This window comes from Muntiacus reevesi, chromosome 18, assembly GCF_963930625.1.
Source record: "Muntiacus reevesi chromosome 18, mMunRee1.1, whole genome shotgun sequence".
Classification (NCBI taxonomy): Eukaryota; Metazoa; Chordata; class Mammalia; order Artiodactyla; family Cervidae; genus Muntiacus; species Muntiacus reevesi.
Window position 1 is genome coordinate 37,651,530 of NC_089266.1, and position 18,274 is coordinate 37,669,803.

Consider the following 18,274-nt stretch of genomic DNA (forward strand, 5'->3'; position numbering starts at 1 on the left):
ATCATTTGGGACATACTAACAGTCTGGAGTGTGGAATGAGAGATTCCCACCTGAGAGTGAAGGAGATACTCGGGAAGTGACTGGGAAAGAAGGGAAGAAGGCAAAGAGAAGGCAGAGACACTGGTGGAACATGAAGATGTTTCAGCAGAGAAGGAATGTTTGAGCACACTCATTTACTCAGCTAAACTCCCAGGACACTTACTAGATTGCAGGTACTGAAAAAGACACTGGTAATAGCCTCGAGATGGGACAGAAGCAGAGAGGGGCAGAGGGCCAAGTCAAGAGAGGTTTTATAGGTGAAATGAGAATTGAGTTGCATTTTGAAGAAAAAATAGGAATTCAATAAGGTGAGGTCTGGTGTGGGTGTCAGGGATGGAGGAAGAGAAGGGAAGGAAGAAAATTCTAGGTGGAAGGGCCAGACTCTGCAAAGACCCACAGGAATAAAACAACGCACAGCCACATGGAACAGAGAAGAGCTAAAGGCAAATGAGTCTAGAGAGGTTGTGGGGAGGGTGGGACAGATCATAAAGGGCTTTTGTGTTAGGAATTTCAACTTGAATAATTTATTATTCTGTGCCAGGCACTGTGGTAAGTACTTGTATGCATTAGCCCACTTAATCCTCACAACGATCTCATGAAAGGGACACTATTATTATGAACATTCTTATTTTTATAAACAGTAAAACCGAGTCTGTAGACTGTTAGAAATAGTCAAAATGAAATTGAAAAGTGGCTAAAGTCACACAGCAATATGTTATAGATTAAAAAAAAATAACATCTAATTAGAAACTCTAAAGACTATAAATATTGAATCAGAGAAAATTAGGCTTGATAGAAAGAATCCATACAAAAACTGAAACCACAGTGGCCTAAACTGCACATTGTAAATTTTGTAACTAACTAAAATTTGATGGGAAAATATTTTTCCCAAAGTATATATATGGAAAAATTGACCTAGAAAAATTGAACTTGTGCATAGGACACAGTGGGAAAAGGAAGCTTGGTAAAGCTTGTTATATACAAAAGCCGATTGATAAAAAAAAATTTTTTTACTAAAGAATTCAGAAAGAGGAGAGTCTATTCCAAAGAAAATAATTTTGGTAAAGTGCAAAAGTAAATGCTGAAACTTTCAAAGCAGTTTAATTGTGTGCTATAGAGCACTGAATATGGAAGGAAATTGGCTTAATAGGATTTGTTTTGCAAGAATGAAATTATAGATATAGACATATACATGTTACAGATGACAATATTAGTATGATTTTGTAAATATATTTGAAACTGTAAACATGGGTTCCTTGGGGTCCAAATCATGGGATAAAATGTTCTTTACTTGGCTGCCATGGCCTAAGGAAGGGGGGAGGGGAGGCTCTTGCAAGGATTGGAGAGGGAGGGAGGTGGAAAATTAGAGCAAGGACCTTTGAGGAGAAGAATCTTGAGAGTGGGGGATTTGGGCATTTAGGACAGGAGGGAATGTCTTAAAAGAATGCATTTATGAACCAGAGATGGGTTTGGGCTGCATTTCTACTAGTGTCCACTGCCCTCAGCTCTGTCTTTACCACCTACACTGCTGGAGCCCAAAGACTTTCTTACACATTGGTTAGGAAGAAGGACAAATGAGTTCTTTCAAAGTAAGAAGGGACAGCCGGGAAGGACATGCCTTGCAAGTTGGGAAAGAACATGAGCTTCTGGGGGGGTTTGTGAGAGGTTGAAGGAGGCTCCTGGCTTCCTGGGGTCAGTGCAGAACAAGTGGGTGTGCCCGAGCACAAAGCTTTGTGATGCTATGTGTGGGTGACTCTCAGTGGACAAAGGACTATTCAGAGTTTCTTGATTTATTCATAATGTCACCTTTACAATCAGCTCTCATTTCTCATTCACATTTCACGGTCATAAGAGTATTTAAAAATCTACATATATCACAACTGCTGCTGATTGACTTTAATACTTTAGCATTAATTCAAATGTGAAAAATTTAAAATAGCGAGCCTGTGCTATTAGTTTCTAGTAGTATTTTTATATTACTTAAAAGCATACAATATTTATCTCTATACTCAAGTTAATAGTTTTTTGTATACAATATCTGTGCTGCGCTGTACTGAGTCGCTAGTTGTGTCTGACCCTGCAATCCCATGGACTGTTTCGATGTTAAAATTTGAATTGTAAGGCTGTTTATTAAGAATGCTAAACTATCAAAGTATAAATATAAAGCTATAGGGAAATAAGAAATGCACTTCTTTGAATAGGCTACATACATAAAGTATGATATCTTTAAAAGACATTCATTAATACATTCACTCATTCAAGAAATTTACCTGAATGTCCACTGTGTGCAAGGCACCAGGCTAGGAGCTGTGGAAATGATGATGAGTAAGGCACAATCCTGCTCTTCAGGAGCTTATAAACTAACAGAATTTTTCAAGGTACTCTCTAACAAGTGAGCTACAAGTGATTTCTAATGTAGAGAGGAGCGAATACTCTTTGCATTGAGTGTTAGTTTAGTCGTCTTTGCAAAAGCTTCTTTCTTCTCATAATATGCGGCCTCATTTACAAACACTGGGTACACGGTTTGGTCTCCGCCCAATGAAATGGTCTTTCCGTCAAGAGTTAAAAACACAGGATCCTCAGGGTGCAAGGGTTTCCAATCTTGATCCTTTCAGGAAAAAACATACATAAATTACAATTGGTTTTTTTCCTACTTTACAAATTGTATAATGGAAAAGAATATGAAAAAGGACATACATGTATATATCTCTCTCTATATATTAATATATATAACTGAATCACTTTGCTGTAGACCAGAAACTAACACAACATTGTAAATCAACTACATGTAGTAGTAGTGTTAGTTGCTTAGCCGTGTCTGACTCTTTGCAACCCCACGGACTGTAGCCCACCAGGCTCCTCTGTCCATGGGATTTCCCAGGCAAGAATACTGGAGTGGGTTGCCATTCCCTTCTCCAGAGGATCTTCCTGACTCAGGGATCAAACCAGGTCTCCTGCATTGCAGGCAGATTCTTTATAGTATGAGCTACAGGGAAGTCCCGTCAAAAAATCAACTATACTTCAATAAAAATTAAATTGAAAAATTCTTATGTCAGGCTCTAGACAACCAAAATGACAGCACTATCTTCTTTTAAAAGAGACAAGTTAGAGGTATGTGACTGAACTGAGATTCAGCAGTTTGTTTTGGCAGCAGTTTTAAGAGTTCCCCTTTTTATTTTTATAACTGACACATGATTACAGCCTGCTTTGGTATCAAGTTCACCTTGAATGTTGCTGAAGAGGTTTGTAATATCAAAAATCAAAACTACACGTACATGTTCTTAAGTGCAAATTTTATGTCTTGCTAGTTGAAGTTAAATTCCACTCAGCAAAATTTAGGAAATATTCATTAAGAGTCTTCCGTATATAAGACATTCTACTGTTGGGGATAAAAAATGAGTGACCTTGTGCCTGCATGCTAGATGGCTCTATTCTGGTGGGGATTGGTGGGAGAAGGTGGGGATGGGCTGGGAAAGCCTGGGAAAAGCACAAGATAGGTAAATATTTCCTATATGTGTTCCCACATTATGATAACAACTGAATCATCTAAGAGGTTCGAAATCTTTATCTTTCAGTCTTTTAAAACACTGCCTCAGGCTTCTTCAAGTTTCCACCTGGATCCCACTAAGGCACAAAGCTGGATCTGCTCCACTAGTCTGTATTTTGGGGCAGGCTGCTTTATTAAGTTGTAAGTCTGAGTGAATATCATTAGGGTCATTAAATAGCAGTTTGAACTGGATCAGTGGTTTCCCACTCTAATTACCCCGGCCAATAAGATCAGATTATCCCAGAGAGGGGACCTGGAGTTGTTATTTTCTAAAAGGCGCTGTAGGCAATGTGCCTCCAGGGTTGAATGTACCAGGCTAAACAATCCATTGGTTCTCTTCCATTTCTAGGGTCTGCTAGTGTGTGGGGAGATGGATGTTTTAGATTTTTAGAATCTTTGCTCTTCTCTGCTTTTACCTCTGCCTCTTCCAGATTTAAACTTCCTATTCTTTCCTATGAGCCTTTTCTTCCCCTTCATTACACCATTATTGATCAAACCAGACAAAGAGCAGATAGATACTGGGGTCTTGAGGGGCCAGGGGAAAAAGGCGGAAAACATTCCAAAGGAGGAGGTTCTGATTGGCTTGCTCTTTTACAGTAGTGGTCACAGGGAGGTGGTAGCAATGTGGCCAACTGCAAAGAACCTTTGTTCTGGACCTGCCATCAATAACTACAGGACTGTGGGAAAGATCTAATTTCTGAGCCTCCATTTGCTTATATTAAAATAGATATAATAATTCTTACCCATTGCACTTAAAGCAGTAATTTCATGTTCTCTGACCTCCATCCACACCTCATTATTCTGTTATAGCATCTGGTTATCTTCATTTCAAGACCACAGTTTAGACTTTAGTATATCTAGACTTTAAGTTCCACATGAATATAAACCATATTCATTGATGTACAGCACAGGATTTATAATGCCAGCACAGGATTGACTCCATAAATATTTACTCAGCAATGATCTGAATACCTTATCTAGACTGCAGTGTTTTTGAGAACATCTATTGAGGAACTCACATATGTAAAATGTTTAATGGACTATTAAGTGTTAGTTGCTCAGTCATGTCCAACTCTTTGCAACCCCATGGACTGTAGCCAGCCAGGCTCCTCTGTCCATGGGCAAGAATACTGGAGTCGGTAGCCATTTTTTTCTCCAGGGCATCTTGCCAGACCAGGGACTGAACCAGGGTTTCCTGCATTGCAAGCAGATTCTTTACTGTCTGAGCCACCATGGACTGTAAAGTTCTACGCAAAGCTGCGAGCACGCTCAGCTGTGTCCGACTCTTTGCAAACCCATGGACTGTAGCCTGCCAGGCTTCTCTGTCCATGAGATTTCCCTGGCAAGAATACTAGAGTGGGTTGCCATTTTCTCTTCCAGGGGATCTTCCCAACCCAGAGATTGAACCCACATCTCCTGAATCTCCTGCATTGGCAGGTTGATTCTTTACCACTGAGTCACCTGGGAATCCCTCCACTCAAAGGTAGGGCATCATTATTTTGAATATTTAAAAGAAACAGGAACCATTACCTGCAGTTTAGGGTGGATAACAGCAGCAATTTCTCCACTTTCATTCCTGGGATAATCAACTTTCTCCATTATTTTATAGACTTCAATAGCACAGGGAGGAAATTCTTTTCCTGTGGCAAAATAAATAAATAAATAAATAAATAAAAATAGCAACTAAAACAAAACAAAACAAAACAAAAAATTCCTGATAAAAGGGAAGTTGATACTTAAAAAAGGAAGAACAACCAAAAACTGAAAACAGACAGTTACAGGGAGAACACAGTATCTTTTTTGCTTTTAAACCATTTTATTGTGCGATTTAACACTCTGAAAGTACATAAAACACAATTTCACCCAGAAGTGAAATTGCTGGGATCATATGGTAATCCTATTTTTAATTTTTTGAGGAACTTCTATGCTGTTTTCCATAGAGGTTGCAACGACTTAAGATTCTCACCAGTAGTACACAACAGTTCCCTTTTCTCCATATCTTCAAACATAACTTACTTCTTGTTTTTTCATAATAGCCATTCTAAAAGGAGCAAGGTGATATCTTATTATGGCTTTTTATAATTTATTTTTTAATGTTTTATTGGAGTATAGTTGCCTTTCAATGTTGTGTTTCTGCTGCACAATGAGGTGAATCAGCTATACACATACAAATAACCCTGGTCTCTTAGCTCTCTCTCCCACCCCACTGCCCCATCTGGCCTATCTAGGTCACCAGAGAGCTCTGAGCTGAGCTCCCTGAGCTATACCATAGGCTCCCACTAGCTATCTGTTTTACACATGGTAGTGTACATACATCAATCCCCGTCTCCCATTTCATCCTACCCCCTTCCCCTCTCATTGTGATTTTGATTTTAATTTCCCTGGTGACTAATGATGTAGAACATTTTTTCATGTGTCTGTTGGCCATCTGTATGTCTTCTCTGGAAAAATGTCTATTCAGATCTTCTGCTCATTTTTAAATATATATATATATATATATATATTTACTATTGGGTTGTATGGGTTCTTTATATATTTTGAATATTAGTGCCTTATCAGCTATGTAATTTGCAAGTATTTTCTCCCATTCAGTAGATTATATTTTCACTCTGTTGATGGTTTCCTTTGCTGGGCAGAAGCTTTTAGTCTGACATAGTCTCATTTATTTTTGCCTTTGTTGCTTCTAATTTTGGTGTCAGATTCAAAAAATTGCCAAGACCTATACCTATTTCAGGAAGCTCACTGCCTATGTTTTCTTCTATACGTTTTATAGCTTCAGTTCTTATGTTCAAGTCTTTAATCCATTTTGAGTTAATTTTTGTGTATGGTCTTTAAAATAGTGGTCATTTCACTCTTCCACACATAGCTGTCCAATTTCCCCAATACTCCTTATTGAAGAGACTGCCTCTTCTCCACTGTAGATTCTTTGCTCCTTTGTTGTATATTAATTGACCATATATACACGGGTTTATTTCTGGGCTCTCCACTCCATTCCATTGATCTGTGTGTCTGTTTTTATGCCAACACTATATGGCTTAATTACAACAGCTTTGTAATATGAAGTTGGGGGCTTCAGCTGGTAAAGAATCCACCTACAATGTGGGAGACCTGGCTTCAATCCCCGGGTTGGGAAGATTCGGAGAAGGGAACGGTTACCCACTCCAGTATTCTGGCCTGGATAATTCCATGGATTGTATAGTCCAAGGGGGTCACAAAATGGACACAACTGAGTGACTTTCACTTTGAAGTCAGAAGTGTGATGCCTCTGGCTTTTTTCCTCTTTCTCAAGATTGCTTTGGCTATTCAGGGTCTTATATGGCTCTGTAAAATTTTAGTTAAGGATGTTTGCAACAACACTAAACCAAAGGATGTTCTCGAATGATTCCTACCAGCACAGGGTCCACAAGTACACAGAGTAGGACAGAGGTGGAAAGCAGAACTTAAAAAGTCAGTGCAGGGGAGAGAGAGGCTAGGAATGAGAGTCAGGACACCTGTGCTCCAATCTCCCAGCTGTGTCAACTTGAGCAAGATGCTTAACTTCTCGATGCACACTTTCTTTACCTGTCAGATGAAGGTTTCACATCAGTTTATCTTGGAGGGCCCCTTCCAGCTCTGACATCCTGTGACTGTGTAACTTCAGGAGGACGTTCAGCAGGTTAGATGACTTCACCATTGTGCTCCTCCTCTAAACTAAGTATGTTAAACATCTGGGCAGCTCTTGAACAGTGAGATATTGGGATATAGCCAGTCTGCTCATAGTAGAGTGAAACTTACAATGCTGCAGCAACATTAAACAACCCAGTGCCCAGGCAACCTCTGAATAAACAGGATGAACTTTCATCCAGCATAGAGCCCACAGCGTGCTAAGGTTGCAATCCAAAGGAAAATCTTCCTTTCCCCTTAGTGCAGAAAGTGCAGCCAGGGTGGAATTCAGATATCCTGCCATCACTTCTGTACCAGTTTGCTTCTGCTGCATAGTATGTTATGCCAGAACTTTGTGGCATAAAACAACCCTCTAGTTTAGCTCATGACTCTGTGGTTTGGTTGGGCAGTCCCTCTGGTCTGGGCTGGACCGGCTGATTTCTAATCGGCTTGCTCATGCATTGTGGTGAGCTGGCAGGTCAGCAGGATGTTGGATGATCTAAGATGACTTTGCTCTCATATCTGGGCATTTGATGGGTCCTCAGCTGGAGCTGCAGAACTACTGGCTGGGAGGTCTCAGTTTTCAGCCTCATGGTCTTGTATCATCCAGCAGGCTAGGTGAACTGATTCACAAAATGACAGTGCAAGGTTCCTAAGAGCAGCGAGACGGCAAGCCCTGACGTGCAAGTTCTTTTCAAACCTCTTCTGTGGTATAAGACATGTTGGATCTGGCCAAGCTAGATCCAGGTGGCAGAAAATAGACTCTATCTCTGGCTAGGACATGAAAGCAGGGAAGGGAAGAATTTGGGGCCATTTTTACAATTTACCAAATTTTCCAAGATGAAGACGGAAACATCAGATGTCATTTCTTTAAACCAGAAGGTCCATTGAGAGGAAAGAAGAAAGTGGTAGAACACAAAGGAACATGTTTTTGCTACTTAGAATCTCAGAGCTGGAACGACTCTCAAATGCTTAACTTCCATTGATGCTTGAGTATTCTGTGTATCTTTCTGGCTAAGTGGTCATCTTGCTCTTGCTTGAACAGCCTCACAAAGTGTGGACTGCTCTACTGTTGGTCAGCTTTGTTAATTAGAAATTTCTGTCCTTAGATAACATTATTGCACAGATTCTATCCTGCCCTCTGAGTCACAGAAAACTTGTCTAATTCCTTTCCAATATAACACTTCTGAAACTCTAAAATTAAATTGGCCTTAAGAGTCCTTTTTGCCAGCCTAAGTGCCTTTAATTTTATCAACCAGCACTCAAATATTGTCACATACATGAGGATACATGTGAATGTACTCTGTAAACTGAACTTCTATGTGCATCCTTGGGATTATTTTTATTATGGTTTTCAAACTCTTCAACATTCTCAATCATTTCCTTAGCTAACCTCTACTATAAGATGTTTCTCCTGAAGTATGTATTCAGAATTTATTCACAGGTCTCCAAGCGTTTATCCAAGGCAGAAAAGAGATTATTTTCCCAACTAAAGGGAGAAAATGGTTTTGTATTTTAATTTGCATTTCTCTGATTACTAGTGATATTGGACATCTTTTCATCTGTTTATTGGACATCTGTATTTCTTGGTATTTCTTTGCTTTTTAAAATGGACATTAACAGGAAAATGAGGATTTCATTTGTGAAAGTTTATTTGGTAGCTGCTTTTCTTGAATGTGTCTACACTGGTCATTGAAGAATGGCTGAGATGATTAAATTTTTTTAAAAAAACAACAATATCACAAACATGACCAATTTGACCTAGGTCCCATTGTTATTTCAATGTTTAGTGGTTTAAGTCATTATGTGTACTCCATCGCATCTTCCTTTCCTGATTTATTTGCACACACACAAGCTAACAAAGAAACAATTTCTGCCTACTACTTACCTTCATTAAAATTATGTATAAAATCAAGAGCATGTTTAATCATTTTTCTCATTTGATCTAGAATATCAGCTCTCAGAACCCCCTGAGGCTGGGGACCAACTTCTATACCTAGGTACAGAAGAGGAGATAGTCACATTTACATGTGTTAGTATACAAGATTGAGCATTTTCATAATCAAGATCTAGAATCACATCATTTAAAATGTTTAAAAAGGCAGACCATGTAGCATAATGGAAAATATGTCAGACATAATATTAGGCAATAAATAGAGCAGAACGTTTACAAGTTACACACATGGTAAATAAAGACTGGGAGAGAACATAAGAAAATCAAAGAGTTGTGTTATAGTAGTAAGGTCTTGTGGGTCTTTTTTCCTCTAAATTTCCTTCAATGTTGTCAAAATTTTAAAAAATCATAATATAGTAAAAGGAGCAGACTTTATATTGACAAAATAATAGGTGACCACAAAGAGAAACTGTAATAGACACAGCTTGTAGGAGAAAACACATCTATTTAGTAATAGAAAGCTAAACTAAACAAGCCATGGATTTAAGTCAAACGGCAATCTATGTGACCCTGGAGCAATATTCTTGCCTTTAACATAACAACCCAACCTGCCATGATAGTCAATGATTTTAATTTTCTGTGGAAAAAAATCTGTATTCATTTCTTCTCATCCCAATAAAACTAATTCCCATATCATCAGGTCTACTTCCTGTGGCTGTCAAGCATTGTTCCATAAATCTACAAAATATTTTTCTCTAAACTACTTATCTAGTCCTTTCCCTCCTGTCCAAGTCTCCCACACTGTTATCATTACAATAATTACCTCATTCATTTATAAAACTATTTACCAATATAACATCAACCAATCCTTTCCATCAATTCATATGCATTCTTTTCCACCTATCCTGTTTTCACGCACTTCTGTTATTTCCCCATACACAAAATCTTACTGTATTCTCTTTTATCTTCATTTTTCACTTTCGTGTTTAGCTTTTCTGGATATGTTTGGGCATATATTTAAGAATATGGTATAAGTGTGGCTAAGGTATGCATCGATGCATAAATGATTTGTAAATATGTGAAAATGTGTTCATGGATATGTCTATATGCATCCTGTACAAGGTATTATTGCTTCCCTACCCAAAATTCATCCCATCTACTCCTTGCTGACAGAGTCCTGATTTCGGTTGTGTTTCCAACTCAGGGGTAAACACAGAACAGTTTTGCTCAATCATAGTACTCCATTGGCCCTAGTAATTAATTGAAGAATGCACATATGACTCAGTTCTGAATAACTGGCCATAACGGAAGGTCCACGGGGGAGCTCCTGGGAGTCTCCTTTCTTCCACCAGATACTGCCATGTTGGCATATGATGCTTGAAATTACAGTGCACATCTTGTGCCACCTAAAGTCATGTTTTGTTGTTTAGTCACTGAGCCATGTCCGACTCTCTTGAGATCCCAGAAAACTATGGCCTGCCAGGGGATTTCTCAGGCAAGAATACTGGAGTGGGTTGCTATTTCCTTCTCCAGAGGACCTTCCTAACCCAGGGATTGAACTCGTGACTCCTACATTGGCAGGTGGATTCTCTACCGCTGAGCTACCAGGGATGCCCATCTAAAGTCACAGAAGTATTACAAAATACTGAGCTGGAGAGAGTGTCTCTCTGATCTTAAGTGTCCCCTCTGCCCATGACTGGATGCTATAAAAATATTCCAAATAATCTAGTAAAGTACGTATAATAGTTCTAATTATTTATAATGATCTTAATATTCCCCCACACTGAAACATTTGGCTCTATTTTCAGAGGAGTGGGACTTTTTTTTTTTTTTTGGCCACACTACATGCATGATCTTAATTCCCCAACCAGGGATCAAACCCAGGCACTCTGCAGTAGAAGGGCAGAGTCTCAACCACTGAATCACCAGGGAAGTCCCTGGATCTATTTTTAAGAGCCAAATATATCAATAGATATTCGTTCTAAGAGCAACATTGTCCATAAATGATATAAAGCAAGGACTGGAAATCTTATGCTTTATTTGGTGTCATAGATCTTTATCCTTTATTTTTAAGCACTTGATTTGTTTCAAATAATTACCTACACTTGGTCATTTAGCTTGCCTCAACTGATCCCTTGATTATGCACCAAAATCATCAAAAGCAAATAACCAAGATAACTTTAAATCTCCTTCTAAGTTGTGTTGCTGTTGTTCAGTCGCTAAGTCATGTCCAACTCTTTGTGACCCCATGGACTGCAGGACAACAGCAATCTTAAGGATTACAGTGTGGTCTGCAAACAATTACGCTAGTACATCACTCAGGAATGAGAATGGAATGTAGAAAAAAAGAGACTGTCGGAGAAGGTGTATGACAGTGCAAGCCCGTGTGCTGGAAGTTACCAAAAGGTAAAGACAAATTCACAGATCAGTAACTGACAGGGCATACAAGTGAATGGATAAGAAACACAGGTTATCAGAGACTCTACTGCAAAGCAGCTGCTAAGAGGGATGCTGGGAGAGAATTTTCCATGAGTCTTCTGTATTTCTGCAAGTCTTGCCAGCAAGATACCGACTGCCTTGGCTCCAGATTATTGTTTCAAGAATTTTGTACAGTGAATACCCTTCGAAGATAGGGCTGGTGTCTTGCTTGAGCAAAAAGCAGGTTGCTTACTACACATATAAAAGACTCGAATTCCTTTAGCTTAGGGCTTCTTTCTGGAATGTAGAAAGTTGGTCAATCAAAGTGAGGAAATCTGATATAGTTAGAGACAGCCTGGGGATAGTTTGCTTATTACTTGACAATTATAAGCCATAATGATAAGCAAAGTAGCTGCAAATAGTCTTTAAATTAGTTTTCTCAGAGTTTCGTCTCAGACATTTTGTTTAGCTGTGACAGTGGGAAATGTGACTTACCAACAGGATACTTGGCTATAGAACGAGTGGTTGCATATTTGAGAGAAGGATGCTCAATGAGGTAAACATAGCAGGGTAATGGAGCCAAAGACGTCTGAAAAGAATATAAAACATGTTCTTATTATGTAAAGACCATATGCCTTGTTCTCTATGCTGTCAGAGTCAATAATGCCTTCAGTATGTTTAACTTCATCAACTAAGATTAGTAAGACAACTTTATGACACACATTCTAAACTCCAACTACATATAAAATTGGATTATATGTAACTTTCTGTATAAAATGTACACTGAACAATTCTCCAGAACCATGAACAAAGTATATGAATAAATTCTTCTTCTGAATGGCTTTCGTTATTTTTGTTTTCATCACTGGTTACACTGAGTATTTAGCTTACTATGGGTCTCTTAAAGAATTCTGTTTCTACCCTTGCGGGCCAGGTCTCTACAGATGGCAAGTAACTCCCCCACTTATCTGAATAATTCAAGACAGGCCTCTTGGTTTTGATGACAATGGCAGCATACAAAGTATTCAGCTCTCCCTTCAATGAGCAACAAAGATACTGCATTATGATTTCCTACCAGAACTACTATCTAGTCAATGTCACTAATTCAAGTAAACAAAAATAACAGTTAATCCTTACTATCTGCTAAAAGCACTCAGCTAAATGCAGTAAGAATTTTTTTTTCTTATGTAAGGCTTATAATGGTCATATGGGGTAGCTGTTGTTATTATGCCAATTTTATAAAACAAGGAAAGCAAGGAAGTTGATTATCTTGTTCAAGGTTAGCAAGTGAGAAAATCAGAATTTGAACCCAGGTACTGGCTATGGGTCACATACTTTTCATTAAATCATACTAGCTCATACTAGCTCTCTGGAACGAAGGCTATCCATTACATAGAAATAATCATACAGTTTATTATTTGTGTTTTGCTTGACAGTTATTTTCTAGCAGTTTTTCTTGTTATAGGCACTGGACTGCTGATTTTTTCATCTTGTAGATTTCTGAGCCTTAAGATGATTAGCTATATGAAGTACCGAAAGATCAGATGTTTGTTGGGGTATACGAATCAAACGGAGACAAAGACAGGGCTAAAGACAGTCAATCTTTTTATCATTGGTCTTTAGTCAACATTAAATGACTATCTTTTAAACTTCTTAAAACTGTAATTGAGCCACTTCAACCATTTCAACATTTTGGTATTAATTTTACTGAAAAACCCATGATTACTGTCATAGTCTTAATAAAAGATATAAAATTTTATAGATACAATGATTCATATGTTCTATTATTTTTTCATTATATTTATTATTTTGCTCATTTCTTCTCCTTTTCTTCTGCCTGTCACTGCTGCTTCTATTGTGGTGCTCCCCTCAGTCCCCCATTTCTCTTGGACTCTCCCTCCTCATCCTTTTCTGGTTGTTTCAACATCTATAATCAATTTAAAATTATAGGTCCTAGGCTAATTTGTAAATTAATAACATCGACATTACCTTAATATAATGAAACATCTGAATTAAAAAGTCATTCCTGGAATCTTCAAGAATAAGAGTGCACCCCATGTTAGAAGTAGTGTTGTGAAGGTCAAAAATAATGTCATAGGAATCTTCACTATCTTTTGGACCAAATAAATGATTTATTTCTTGAGCCTTTCTCACTTCATATGGCAAATCCTCTGACTTTTTTTTGCTGTTATTAGCAGAAAGAAAAAGATTAACAACACCTGTAGCTAAGATAACATAAATATACAATGAGAACACAGTATATAAGAAACCTGGCACCAAACCTTTAACATGAAAAACCTCTGAGGGAAGGGGAACTTTATTTGAAAATTTTATAAATGAAAAATCACATTTTACCCTCTGTTTGATTCCAAGTAATGTTGCATTGACATGCTTGCAAATAATAGTTCATTTATGTGGCTGGTCACAGGAAGGACATTTCAAACAATTTATCATTTGACTTCAACTCTGATGAAATTCACCCATTAATTTAATCAAGAGTGCCTTAGTAGTTAAGTGTACTGGGCTATAAAGAAGCTAGACCATCAAAAGCACCTATTATTTTTTTACACCCTAGTTAATTCTAGTGCACAAGAATAGTCAAACTTAGGAGCTCACATCATCTTATTAGGGATTCTTAAGTGATTCTAGGACCCACTAGTGGTCCAGGGTCAAGGTTTACAGAGAAGAGTCTGGGAACCCTGTGAAAATGCAAAACATTGCAGGTATAAGCACATATGCATCATAGGATGAGGGTTGATATTTTTTATTGAATTCTCAAATGAGTCTCTATCTGCTCTCACCCACCTCCAAGCTCAACGGTTAGGATACATTTTCTTCTTAATGTACATGATAATTTAAATTTATTTTTCTCATGAAAGCATTCAACAACATTTCTCTATAATTCCATTTATTTCTATTCTCTGACTATTTTTGTTAGCATCTTCAAAAGACCTACAGTTTGCACCTGAGTAATTCTTGCCCGGAATGCAATCAAGAAGTTGGAGCAGCAGTTTTTCAACTATGAAGAAAAGCAATGAAGACAAAAGCTGCATTTATTAAGGCTAGTGCAGTGGGAAGACTGGGGCTTCCCTATTAGCTCAGCTGGTAAAGAATCCACCTGCAATGAAGGAGACCCCAGTTCGATTCCTGGGTTGGGTCCCCTGTAGAAAGGATAGGCTACCCACTCCAGTATTCTTGGACTTCCCTGATAGCTCAGATGGTAAAGAATCTGCCTGCAATGTGGGAGACCTGGGTTCGGTCTCTGGGTTGGGAAGATTCTCTGGAGGAAGGCATGGCAACCCACTCCAGTATTCTTGCCTTGAGAATCCCCATGGACAGAGGAGCATGGAGGGCTACAGTCTGTGGGATCGCAAAGAGTTGGACACTGAGCGACTAAGCACAGCACAGTGAGAAGACAGAAGTCTGTGGCCTTTATGATATCACTGAGCCACTGTATCTGCCTGGACTGCCTACCTCTGGACTTATTATTTGTGGGGAAAAAACCCCTTATTTGTTTAAGTCATTGTTTTCAGATTTCTATTATAAGCAACCAGATTGTTCCTAAAGGCTACATGTGTATGTGTGTGCAGGCTAAGTCGCTTCAGACGTGTTCTTTGTGACCCTACGGACTGTAGCCCTCCAGGCTCCTCTGTCCAGAGGATTCTTCAAGCAAGAATACTGGAGTGGGTTGCCATGTCCTCCTCCAGGGGATCTTCCCAAGCCAGGGATCAAACCTGCATCTCTTATGTCTCCTTCATTTGCAGGCGAGTTCTTTACCACGGATCCCCTGGTGGCTCAGTCAGAAGAGTCTGCCTGCAATGCGGGAGACCTGGGTTCAATCCCTGGATCGGGAAGATCCCCTGGAGGAGGAAATGGCTACCCACTGCAGTATTCTTGCCTGGAGAATTCCATGGACAGAGGAGCCTGGTGAGCTGCAGCCCATGGGGTCACAAAGAGTTGGACATGACTGAGTGACTAACACTTTCTTTACCACTAGTGCCACCTGGGAAGCCCAAAAGCTACAAGTGCACTTTAAAAGTTAATTAATGCCACAACTCCATGAATTCCTCCCTCCTTGCCACAACTGATTTGCTTCTCCTTCTCCCCCACGTGAGTAAATGCCACCACCAGCTACTCAGGTGCTCAGAGTCAAGAAATGATGCCCTGAAAGATAATAAACATCTATTCAGTATTTGAACAACTGAAAGATTTAGTAACCCACTAGATGAAGGGAATAAAGAATGTGGAAGGTTCTAAGATGATTTCCACAAGTGATTTAGTGGGTAATGGTGACATCACTGAGATGAGGAATATAGGAAAAGCAGCACAGTTTAGAAGAAGGAGGATGGGAGAAAGTAAGTGACTAATCTATCACATAAGTTTCCATAAACACCCTGAAAAAAACCTGTCCGGCCTCTGATAAGTGTTAAATATAAGAAGTAGAAAGTGAGTTTAATTTAAAAGACTACTCTCATTGAAATGCAAGCCACTGAGTGGTCATAATAAGAAAACTCAATCTAGTCCATTTCAGAGTTATTTGGCAAGTTAACATGCCAACTAAAAGTTATTCTTCAACAAATCTTTAGTGGTAATGTAAGAGTTAGTCAATAGTTATTTTAGTTGAATAGATAAACCTTAATCATGTTGACATAATCTGTCATGAATATAAAGCATGTTTGAATTTAAAATTTATGTTAGTAAAAATATGGTTTGATATGTAAACTATGACTAAAGTATAACTGCCACAGAAAATGTATTCCATAAAGTGAGGCAAATTTGTATAAATATAGTAACCATCTTTTGATCTGTGGTGAGATTAAAGTAACTCTTTAAACTCAAAACAGGATTTAATAGAAAATGAGTATATAAAAGAGTGCTATATTAGTTGTTGCTGGGCATGACTTATATCTTAGCTTGTCGTCTGTTAGCTCATTGAGAGCAGAAACCATTCTGTACATAACTTTGTATTCCCACAGTATCTGGCACAGTGCCCCATGAACAGTAGGTGTTTAAAAATATTTTTATGTAAATGAAGGAAGTGGTAAAAAGCTTAGAGGCCTATATATCTACAGGAGTAGCTACAATGATATAAACAAAGGCAAAAATAATAAGGACATAGAGCATTATGATTGTATACCCTATATGTAATATATCATCAGCTATAATTTAAATTCAGAAAATCCAGGTCTCAGGGACCCACTACTTAAGGTAGTACATGTACTCCTCAGATCACAAAGCAGTCTAATGTTTTCTGATGATGGTCATTTATTCACTCTTTCATTAAACAAACATGAACTGAAACATTACATTTTTATTAATTAGAATTTCATGCACTACCAAAACATAGTTGCAAAAAACACAGTAGTGAATCACCTAGAAAGCTAAAAAATACGTACCTAAGCATAGCAGTCAAATATTAATTTAATGCAAAAGACTCATTAAATCTGTTTCTTTAAAGACATGATTTAAAAATAAAAACCTTTCTTATTTGTTGTCCCAGTCTAGATAGAATATATTTTTAAAAATAAATCAATTAAGAAGTGTCTGATGTTTAAAAAAGTTTATAAAAGAGTACATGAATGTACAGTTTAGGTAATTAATTCATCATATAGTATGACTAAAAGTGAAAGTGATCTTATTCATAATAGCGATTCTATGTATGAACATGAATATCATATGTATATACATGTGCTTTCACACATACTACTTTTCACATACACACACAAACACACGTGTGCATGTGCACACATACAACACAAAATATAGTCTTACCCAAGATTTTCAGGGTCAAAAACTCGATTCAGGTCACAGTCAATATATCTGGTGCACTTCTTCACTGCTCTTGGGTTGGTAATAAATGGTTTTACCTCCAGCCCTGTTCTCTGAATCTCAGTGCCGTTCTCCAGCCAGTGCTTAACTAGAAATATTCCTGTTAGTTCATTCCCATGAGTTCCTCCAAAGATAGCCACCTTTTTTATAGGGTCTTCAGCAACGTGACAAGAAGTCATTTTTGTCAAGTAGGTTTATCTGATTTCGGCAATTCAGAAGAGAGGAGATCAAAGAAAACTTAATTTCTTAAGCAAAGTTTAGAAATTTAAGTCTAAATGAGACTTTAACCTAAGTGCAAAGTACAGACTTCTCTTGAGTGGAGTATATTTTAATTTTCTGTTACAAGTTCTGAGCTCTGTTTATTATAGGGATACTCCCTTCTTTAGCCCTGCCCTTTACCATATTTGGGTTAAAATATGCAGAGATCAACTAGAGATGCAGCTGTTTACTTTAACTTCTAACTCCCTCAAATGGTCGGTAGACCTAAATGCAATAATAAGTTAGCATCTCACACTTAAGCGAAACTTTTGCTTTCTCTTTAGCCAGAATGTTTTCTATCAGTGTTTTCATGATTATTTGTGGTAGTAAAAATAGATTACACTTTTCTTATCCTCAAAAATATAAAAGACTGGCCCATAGTATGCATCTTATTATTCAATATTTATATTTCTGCTTAAAATAATTTCTCCTCTGAAATGAGTTCAGGCCCTATTTATCTTCTGAGGGCATCTGAATTTCAGCTCTATAAACAGTCAATGGCAGATTCTCAGAGAACTTCTCTGGAACCACCATCCTTTCTTTTTTTTAATTTTCAGTACATTAAATTTACTTATAAAAAATCCTTAAAAATGTACACTTTTTCCTTTTTAACACAGTAAAACATAAAACCCTTAACTGAACTGACA

At 38.0% G+C, this 18,274-nt stretch overlaps 1 protein-coding gene across 2 annotated transcripts; it reads right to left on the reverse strand.

The window, feature by feature from the left end:
• Window positions 1-1,800: 1,800 nt before the first annotated feature.
• On the reverse strand, window positions 1,801-17,701 carry ASPA (aspartoacylase). Of its 2 annotated transcripts, XM_065909602.1 has the most exons (6): window positions 17,313-17,701; window positions 13,530-13,725; window positions 12,036-12,129; window positions 9,117-9,224; window positions 5,117-5,226; window positions 1,802-2,647 (listed from the first exon to the last, which is right to left on the reverse strand). In XM_065909602.1, the coding sequence occupies exons 1-6, from the start codon at window positions 17,546-17,548 to the stop codon at window positions 2,450-2,452; spliced, it is 942 nt and encodes a 313-aa protein (XP_065765674.1). In that variant the 5' UTR covers window positions 17,549-17,701; the 3' UTR covers window positions 1,802-2,449. The 2 variants fall into 2 exon arrangements, with proteins under 2 accessions (XP_065765675.1, XP_065765674.1); XM_065909603.1 differs by lacking the exon at window positions 9,117-9,224 and having other exon boundaries at window positions 1,801-2,647.
• Window positions 17,702-18,274: the final 573 nt, after the last annotated feature.